The sequence below is a fragment of the Populus nigra genome, chromosome 1 (assembly GCF_951802175.1).
Source record: "Populus nigra chromosome 1, ddPopNigr1.1, whole genome shotgun sequence".
Classification (NCBI taxonomy): domain Eukaryota; kingdom Viridiplantae; phylum Streptophyta; class Magnoliopsida; order Malpighiales; family Salicaceae; genus Populus; species Populus nigra.
Genome location: NC_084852.1, coordinates 46,916,199 through 46,925,737, shown reverse-complemented (window position 1 = coordinate 46,925,737; position 9,539 = coordinate 46,916,199). Strand labels below are relative to the sequence as shown.

At 35.8% G+C, this 9,539-nt stretch overlaps 1 protein-coding gene and 1 pseudogene across 1 annotated transcript; both read left to right on the top strand.

Annotated features, from left to right (window-relative positions):
* The first annotated feature begins 238 nt into the window (after positions 1-238).
* LOC133682453 (wall-associated receptor kinase-like 22) lies at positions 239-1,525 on the top strand (annotated as a pseudogene).
* Positions 1,526-2,455: 930 nt separating this feature from the next.
* Positions 2,456-5,292, top strand: LOC133681187 (wall-associated receptor kinase-like 22). The gene is made up of 3 exons (XM_062104356.1): positions 2,456-3,294; positions 3,465-3,575; positions 3,879-5,292. Exons 1-3 carry the CDS (start codon positions 2,457-2,459, stop codon positions 5,087-5,089), a joined length of 2,160 nt encoding a protein of 719 aa, XP_061960340.1. The 5' UTR covers position 2,456; the 3' UTR covers positions 5,090-5,292.
* The last annotated feature ends 4,247 nt before the right edge of the window (positions 5,293-9,539 follow it).

Below are 9,539 nucleotides of genomic sequence, written 5' to 3'. Positions count from 1 at the left end.
AACACAATTTTGACAACTTTTATTTTTGAGCAAAAATCAAACACCACTTTAAACCATATGCTCTGATACCAATTGTTGGGTATTCTGACCCCTATGCGCAGACCAGTGGTGTTTTAATAGTTGCCCATTAGAGGCTTAACACACTGAGACACAATATTTAACGTGGTTCAACAAATCGCCTACATCCACGGGAGAGGTCCATATTATTAGAGATAGAGAAAGGATACAATACAAATACATGGAGGAGGAGGATCACTTCATTCAAACTCAACTCCCAACTCTCATTACTGCACTTGTAGCTGCTGCAGTGGCAGCAAGGGTGCTGCCATTGCAGCCCTTCACTTTCTCTCTTGGTCTCTCTACTGCACTCACAATCTCTCTCACGTTCTTGGCTCTCTTGGTGCCTATTTATAGGCAAGAATAGTGCCACCAGCTCCAGCTCTTCTTCAACAATGGTGGCTGCACATGGGTTGCACCATTTTGTTAATGGTTGGTGCAACTATCATTGTAGCCTTTTGACAATGGCAACCCTCTCCTAGAGTAGGGCTGCAGATGCTGCCATATAAGTGGCAATATCCCAACAAGCAGATGGAAGGATTGTTGCTGTTAAGAAGTCCATGGTCGTTGATGAAGGAAAGCTTGAAGAATTTATCAATGAGGTCATCGTTCTTTCACAAATTAACCATAGGAATGTGGTTAAGTTGCTCGGTTGTTGCTTGGAGACTGAAGTTCCTTTGCTAGTCTATGAGTTCATTTCCAATGGAAATCTTTACAAGTATATCCATGATCAAAACGAAGATTTCTTGTTATCTTGGGAGATGAGATTATGGATTGCCATTGAAGTTGCTGGAGCACTTTCCTATCTACACTTGGCGACATCCATTCCGATTTATCACCGTGACATCAAGTCTACAAACATACTCCTAGATGCGAAATACAAAGCAAAAGTATCTGATTTTAGATCTTCAAGATCTATATCCATCGATCAAACTCACTTGACCACTCTCGTGCAAGGTACTTTTGGCTACTTGGATCCCGAGTACTTCCAGTCTAGTCAATTTACAGAAAAGAGTGATGTTTATAGCTTTGGAGTGGTTCTGGTTGAGCTCATAAGTGGACAAAAACCAATATTTTCTGTAAGTCAGACAGAAACTAGAAGTTTAGCCACATATTTTATTATGTTGATGGAAGACAATAGGTTGTTTGATGTTCTTGATGCTAGAGTTAAGAAGGGCTGTCAGAATGAAGAAGTTATCTCTGTTGCTAATCTTGCGAAAAGATGCTTGAATTTGAATGGGAAAAATCGACCTACAATGCGAGAAGTCACATCAGAGCTGGAGAGGATAATTGGATTGTCTCAAAAAGAGCTAAATATTCAAGAGAACTGTAAAATATAAAAAAAAACCCCATGGATGATGCAAGCAATGATTGGGATGCAGTTTCGACATCAATCACTGGTGATTTTGATACTGGCAGGACTCTATCATCCTATGGTGAACCGTTGATAAATATTACAACATGCTGATTTAACAAGACATACAATCGCTGAAAACATATATGCGTCTCTGTTTTTCTTTTCCCTTGTTCCTATTTTGATGTGAATTACACAAAAAAACATGCAAATTGCTTTATCCTGGGGGCGGACATTATGCTGATTAATTTGCAAGTCAATAGTTTTGAAATTAATTTGTATATATATGTTCAAAGAATAATGTAGTCGATGTCACCTTCTGTTGGTTCAAATTCTGATGCTTGAGAATTTGCAACTGGTTGATTACTGTCCTTGCACCCTCTATTTTGTAATGACAAGTGTTTTATTTGGAATATTGGTGGATCTCAAAGCTGCTAGAAAGTCTTTTAATTGGATTATATTGTCTAAATGGTCTTAATTTCAATTAACAAGAAAAATCCTTCAACGTATAGGAATTCGATTTCCGAAAGATAACCATCTTCTTGAAATTTTAAATTTCTATGATTCTGGAATTTATCTTGTTTCGACTTCGAAAACAATTGCAATCTTTCTTCTCTTCTTCTTTGCAGCAGCTGAACAAAGAAAAAAAAAAACCAATGGTCAAAAAAATAAACTTGAAAGAGTTTTACTGTAACTCAGCTGATGGAAGTGTTTATTTTTTCTAAAAATTTCAAGCTCGAATCTCTCATTTGTAAACAAAATAAAAAAAATAATCAAAACCATATGAAAATTGACTAGTAACTCTCCGAACTGTACAATTGACTAGCTAACAGTACAGAACACGAATTTTATATTCATTACTTCCTTGAAAAATTCAATTCGAACCGATCTCTGGAGACCAAGTAACTGGACGACTTTTCAACTACGTGCTACTGAAAATCTACTTTCCACCAGTGTTTATTCTTTAATTATACTAGATGGTTTGACCCGGTGAGTCACCAAGAAGGTACAAAGAAACATCTCAATTCTTGCTTTACAGGGATATATGAACTTATTTAGGAGCGATTTGGAATCAAAACTTTCAAAAAGAAAAGAAAAAAAACAGGGGGAAATGGTTTGGAAATTGGTGTTTCAATTGATGTTGATGATGCTAATGTTTCAAGTAGCAGCAGCAGCAGCACCGATCGCAAGGTCCGGTTGTCCAGATCGTTGTGGAGACATCAGCATTCCATACCCTTTCGGAATACGAAAAGATTGCTACATGAACGAATGGTTCGCCATAGAATGCAAAGCATCTGTCAACCCTGCTAGAGCTTTTATAAGTCAAATCAACATGGAGGTGCTGAATATTTCAGCTGAAAGAGCCACTGCTACTGTCAAAAGTCCAATAATATCCTCGAATTGCACTGGCAGGCGGGAAGATGGTGTACCTCTGAATTTGACTGGAACTCCTTTTGTCTTCTCCAGATACGATAATGTATTCATCGCAGTAGGTTGTAATACTCAAGCTTTAATGACCGGAATCACGCCAAATCTCATCGGTTGTGTGTCTACCTGCAGTGACGTAAAGAGTAAAAATTTCTGTGAGGCTTTACCACCATCATCCCTTCAGGTTTTCAATCCAAGAATAGAAGCTACAGATGATAATCAAGATAGAGAAGGATGCAAGCTGGCCTTCCTGGTGAACCACACATGGTTCGAATCGAATGTCAGCGATCCATTCTCGTTGCAATATAGAGATTATGTTCCAGCAGAGCTTGGTTGGACAATGAATGTGAATACTAATGATCCCGTGCATTGCAGAGGATATTACAATGAGTCTTTTGGATCCGAATGTGTGTGTGGTGGGGGCTATGAGGGCATCCCTTACCTTGGATGCATAGGTAAATACTTTTTTCCTCCAAAAATATGAGCGATGACAGCATTTTGTTTGTTGAGAAAATGATGATTTTGCTATGGGAATGGTGGCTTGCTAATTTTGTTAGTGATTTCTTTCCTAACATTGGATAATCATCTTATTCGTTTTGGATTTTTGCTCTTATTATCTGATTAGATGTGGATGAATGTAAAGAATCGAAGCATTCGTGCCGAGGGTTACTTAAATGTGTAAATACACGGGGGTATTTCAATTGCGAGATCAATAAACTTTATATAGCCTTGATAGGTAAGTCTATGATTTCTTCTCTTCTTCTTCTACTTTCTTGCTGTCGTTGTTCTTGTTGTTTTCCTTACTAGGATGGTAAAACAGAGAAGAAGCTCATATTTTTGGAGTGAGCCAAAAGATTAAATGTATAAAATTTAGTGTAAGCCTAAAAATTAAATGTATAAAATTTTAAAATACTAGCTACTAAATCTATCTAGTTGCTACTCGGTAGTCATATATATATATATATATATATATATATATATGCTGATGATTGCACATGTCAACAAATTAACCTTTTCTTCGTTGTTGTAAATAATGCAGTTATAGGCGCAGTTGTCTTGGCATTGTCATCGCTGATGGGCATTTGGTGGTTGTATAAACTTGTAAAGAAATGGCAAAAGATTGAACTCAAAAAGAAATTCTTCAAACGAAATGGTGGGCTATTGTTACAGCAAGAATTACTTGCTGCTGAAGGTTGGGTTCAAAAAACAAAAATATACAGTTCAAAGGAGTTGGAAGTAGCCACTGATCGTTTTAATGTTAATAGAATACTCGGTCAAGGTGGTCAAGGCACAGTTTATAAAGGGATGTTAGCAGATGGAAGGATTGTTGCTGTTAAGAAGTCCGTGGTCGTTGATGAAGGAAAGCTTGAAGAATTTATCAATGAGGTCGTCGTTCTTTCACAAATTAACCATAGGAATGTGGTTAAGTTGCTCGGTTGTTGCTTGGAGACTGAAGTTCCGTTGCTAGTCTATGAGTTCATTCCCAATGGAAATCTTTACAAGTATATCCATGATCAAAACGAAGATTTCTTGTTATCTTGGGAGATGCGATTACGGATTGCCATTGAAGTTGCTGGAGCACTTTCCTATCTACACTCGGCGACATCCATTCCGATTTATCACCGTGACATCAAGTCTACAAACATACTGCTAGATGAGAAATATAGAGCAAAAGTATCTGATTTTGGATCTTCAAGATCTATATCCATCGATCAAACTCACTTGACCACTCTCGTGCAAGGTACTTTTGGCTACTTGGATCCCGAGTACTTCCAGTCTAGTCAATTTACAGAAAAAAGTGATGTTTATAGCTTTGGAATGGTTCTGGTTGAGCTCATAAGTGGAAAAAAACCGATATTTTCTGTAAGTCAGACAGAGACTAGAAGTTTAGCCACGCATTTTATTATGTTGATGGAAGACAATAGACTGTTTGATGTTCTTGATGCTAGAGTTAAGGAGGGCTGTCAGAATGAAGAAGTTATCTCTGTTGCTAATCTTGTGAAAAGATGCTTGAATTTGAATGGGAAAAATCGACCTACAATGCGACAAGTCACATCAGAGTTGGAGAGGATAATTGGATTGTCTCAAAAAGAGCTAAATATTCAAGAGAACTGTAAAATATCAGAAAACACCATGGATAATGCAAGCAATGATTGGGATGCAGATTCGACATCAATCACCGGTGATTTTGATACTGGCAGGACTCCATCGTCCGATGGTCAACCATTGATAAAGATTACAACATGCTGATTTAACAAGACGTATCAATCGCTGAAAACGTATATGCGTCTCTGTTTTTCTTTTCCCTTGTTCCTATTTTGATGTGAATTACACAAAAAAACATGCAAATTGCTTTATCCTGCGGGCAGACATTATGCTTATTAATTTGCAAGTCAATAGTTTTGAAATTAATTTTTATATGTTCAAAGAATAATGTAGTCGTTGTCACCTTCTGTTGGTTCAAATTCTTATGTTTGAGATTTGAAGTTTGAGATTTCGGTTAAATTTCTCCATGGTAGAATTTAAGTAAAATATGATTAATCAACAGACGAAAATGGAAATTTCTTAGATATATGGACTGGATTGACGTCTTGACGATCCTATTTATGGGATCAAACCTTTATGTGTGTGTGTGTGTTTATATATAATAGAACAAATTATTAAAAGCAATCTATCTATCTATCACATTAAAATGATACTATTCACAAGTAATATTATGGTGAAAGTTTTCATTTTGACATATGGACATGCCAAATATGCCAATGCTTTATTAATTTTCGTTGTTAGATCATGTCTCTTATTCTTCACATGTTCTGTGCATCTGAATCAACTCCAAACCACAACTGAAGAAATGTTGAGTTCGTTCAATCAATAATAAATAATTACTTTTAATTGCTTGTGTTTGATCCTTTGTTGATTAGAATATTGCTGTCGATTCTTGAATTGGGAATGATGAACAGGGGTTTGTATTTCGCAAATCAAAGGAAAAATTTTCACAAATTAGATAATTACTTTTAATTGCTTGAGTTTGATCCTTTGTTGAGAATAACTGGTGAAATTTGTATTGATTTTTTTTCTTTTTCTGATTTAGAATAGCTCAAATTATCGTTTCTGGTCTGGAAGAAAACTAAGAAGTGTTGCATTCATGCTGAATTTGTTTAACCTACAGAGGCTGTCATGGGGTTCGAGCGCCATTGGTTAGGAAAAGGTTTATGGAACAACCTTTTCTAGCATGCTTATCAATTATTTTGAGGTTTATATGGTCCTAATCATCACATTGTATTTTTATTTGCAGGTTGAGTTATCCGTCATTGAGTTAGAATTACTTCGATCAAAACTTGCATATTTAGAAGAGAGGGAAGCTCACTTGAAAGCTCAGTAAGAGAAACTTGATCCTGGAATTTAAAACTATTGGGAGATTTTGCTAGCAAATAACAAATCTTTACTTGTATAATTAATTGGCAGTGACCAGCATAATTGAACCCAGACAAGTGATGAAGTCGGGTTTAGCTGTGATTAAAATTTAGTTTTTAAGCCTAAATATTGTCTGAGATATCGCCCTTAATCTTCCACTTTGTTTGAGAATTTCAGTTTCAAGATTTGACAATAAAAAGAACTTTGGACACATGTTCCTCTCATGATGGATTGCATATTTTGCATATTTTGCATGTTTGATTGCTTCACTTTATTATATCCTGTCAAGTGTTGAACCATGTTTTATAATTTCACTTTTTATTATCTCAATGTAAAAAACTTTTCTTGTGATTTTACGATCTGTTTTTACGATCCGAGTTTATATTGTACTTTCTATGTCGTGTCAAAAATATGTTTTTGACAATCTTGCCTTAGACAATTAAAAGAATAAATATGCTCGTGAAAAATGACCGACGGCCAAGGATGTGATGGAAATGACATGTAGGATACTTAAAATAGTGGGATTGATTGTTGTAAATAAAAAAATTCACCTTCTTTCTCCTACAATGCCGATAGTTTGGTTGAGAAAAAAATTCTTGTTTTCTTTCACCAAATTGGCATTAAAGAGTGTATATGAGCGGGTAATTGCTATAAAAAAATTGATTGAGAAAAAAAGGGTTTGAGAGGTTGGGAACATAGAAAAATAAAGAGAGAAAGTTGCAAAATTGGAGGAAAAAAGAGAAATTCTTGGGATTTCTTGCAAAGGGATTAACAAATTGGGTTAATTGATTGTGGTCAGATGTTTCTATTACTCTAAATGCACTTTCTATTGTTAATTTTTATGGGGGGTTGAAAATCCTCAAATTTAAAAATTTAGGGTTTATGTGTGTTTGCGATTGAATAAGTATAAACAATGAGTTAAAATGATTTGGGATATTATTTGGGAATGTTTCCTTGAAAATCAAGATAGACGTCCAACGTTGATCTAGCAGTTAAGGGAGCTCATACTAATGAAATGCCAGGTAGGTGCCACCACTATACTTCTTTAATTGAAGTATTGTTATTTCAATGACTCCTTCATTGATTCATGTGTGTGTGTGTCATGAGCTACAACATGTTTTATGGGAAATTTTGAATAATTTTAAAGTCGGCTATAATAACAAACACTTATTGAATAAATTTATAGTTCATCGTAATGACAAAAACTTATTGAGTAAATTAAAGTTGACTGTTATGATGAAGATTCTTTATGGCTGGTTGTAATGCCGAAGACTTGTTCGATAAATTCAAAGTTGATTGTTATAACGGAGACTTAATGTAAGGGTAAAGAATATTCAACTGCTCTTATTCATTGTTTGTATTACTATGTATTGCAAGTTCATCCTACCCGCCACCACAACAGTGATCTTGTTGTTGGGATTGCATAGCTTTTGTTATTAGATAGGATTTTGTAATTACTACTTTATGTCTTTATGTCATGTAATTAAACTTGATGCATAGGTTAATAATTAATATTTTCAAGCTGTAACAAGTAAAAGAATAAATTAGTAATTATTCTAGTTTTTTTTTTTATAATAGTTCGAGCTACGCTGCGGATCGTATTAAATTTTTGTTGAACATAAAAAAATATTCAGGTGCTGTTGGTAGCAGCCGTGGTTGGGCTTCCTGCTGCCGTCCAGGAGGCTTATGGAGGGAAAGAGAGAGCTGGGTCTCTGTCCGATCACGTGTTGCTCCTGCAACTGAGAGGGAAGAGAGGGGGCGGCTTGTTGGCTGGGAGGAGAAAGGTGGAACCAGGGGGGATGCCTTGATCTTCTGGTTTTTTAAAAGGGAGGGGAAGATGGCCCGGGTCTAGGCAAGCAGGGGGGGGCGCCGCTCCTTCTATTTTCTCTGGTTTTGGCCCAAAAAAAGAGAGGAGGGGCTGCCTTGTGCAGAGGGCAAGGGGGCCACGGCGCTGGTTTAGGTGGGAGCTGCCGAAATGCAGAGGGGGAAGGTCTCCGCCGAGGGGGATCTGGTTTTTTGATAAAGGGAGGGGGCGCGGCGGCCTGGAAAATGGAGAAGAAAGTGATAGGCTTTTTAGGGTTTTTTTTTGTTTAGCTGATGGACCCCCTGTTAAATTCCTCCGCCACAATGCCCCTCAATTTTTCTCCCCCCTTTCCTATTTCACTGTAGCATAGTATTAATAGAAGAAATATTTTAGGGTTTCCAAACTAGTCCCTCAACTTTTCTTTTTCTTTTCTTTTTTTTTTATATTTTTTAAAGCGAGCAATATCAACGTCGACTCAAAAAATCAGTGATTGTAAAATTAACGCGTTAAAAGTTAAACGTGTTCAAAATACCTTTGAAAATTTAAATTCTTCTAAGATGACGTTGAAAATGCTAAAAATGATGCAAATATATCAAAATGCATTTTTTTGGGGGGTTTTTGTTGTTTTTTTGCAATTTTTAATTTTTTCTGAAAATTTATCAAAAACATGGGTCAAAAATTAGGTAGCAACACATCTCATGGTGAACCACTAATAAATATTAAAACATGGTGATTTAGATGATTGCATTTTTCCCGTTGTTATTGTATAATAAAAACAAAGTTCGCTGAATCGCTGTAAAACACTGAAATTTTGTCTCTGTTTTCCATGGGAGAATAGCGTAAATAATATATTCTGAATACAAAATGGTTGAGCAATTACAAGTGCAGAAGGCTATATTTGAGCTGAAATTTATATCCACATGAAAGTTCTTGTTTGTTTGTTTTTTATGCGAAAGTAGATCCAATGAAATTTATACCCTACATAAATTTTAAAGATGCATTATTTCTTCTCAATGTTCACTTTCTGATTGGACCCAAGAAATGTAGGGTAAGCTATCAGCTTTTGGCCTTCATACTGATGCTTTAGCTTTTATTAATCTTTCTCTGCTCGACAATGCAAAAGATCGACATAATGGAAACAAAAGATGCTGAACTACATGAACAAAGACTTGACCATAAATTTTAAAGATGCATTATTTCTTCTCAATGTTCACTTTCTGATTGGACCCAAGAAATGTAGGGTAAGCTATCAGCTTTTGGCCTTCATACTGATGCTTTAGCTTTTTTTAAATGCAAAAGATTAACAAAAGATGCTGAACTACATGAACAAAGACTTGACCATAAATTTTACAGATTCCATGGGTTCAATCATACACATTATTATTTTTCTGATAACGTCACAAAATCAATTCATTTCATGATGTATCAAATTTTTTTTTTTTTGAAAGGAGCTGATATAATTAATTAGAATATAAGTTTGTT

What these genes read in the sequence shown, in the direction of transcription:
- LOC133681187 (XM_062104356.1), top strand. Translation starts at nt 2,457, where the DNA reads ATGAACTTATTTAGGAGCGATTTGGAATCAAAACTTTCAAAAAGAAAA. An exon ending in CCCTTACCTTGGATGCATAG is followed by an intron (nt 3,295 to 3,464) that starts GTAAATACTTTT and finishes TTATCTGATTAG; the next exon opens with ATGTGGATGAATGTAAAGAA. An exon ending in ACTTTATATAGCCTTGATAG is followed by an intron (nt 3,576 to 3,878) that starts GTAAGTCTATGA and finishes TAAATAATGCAG; the next exon opens with TTATAGGCGCAGTTGTCTTG.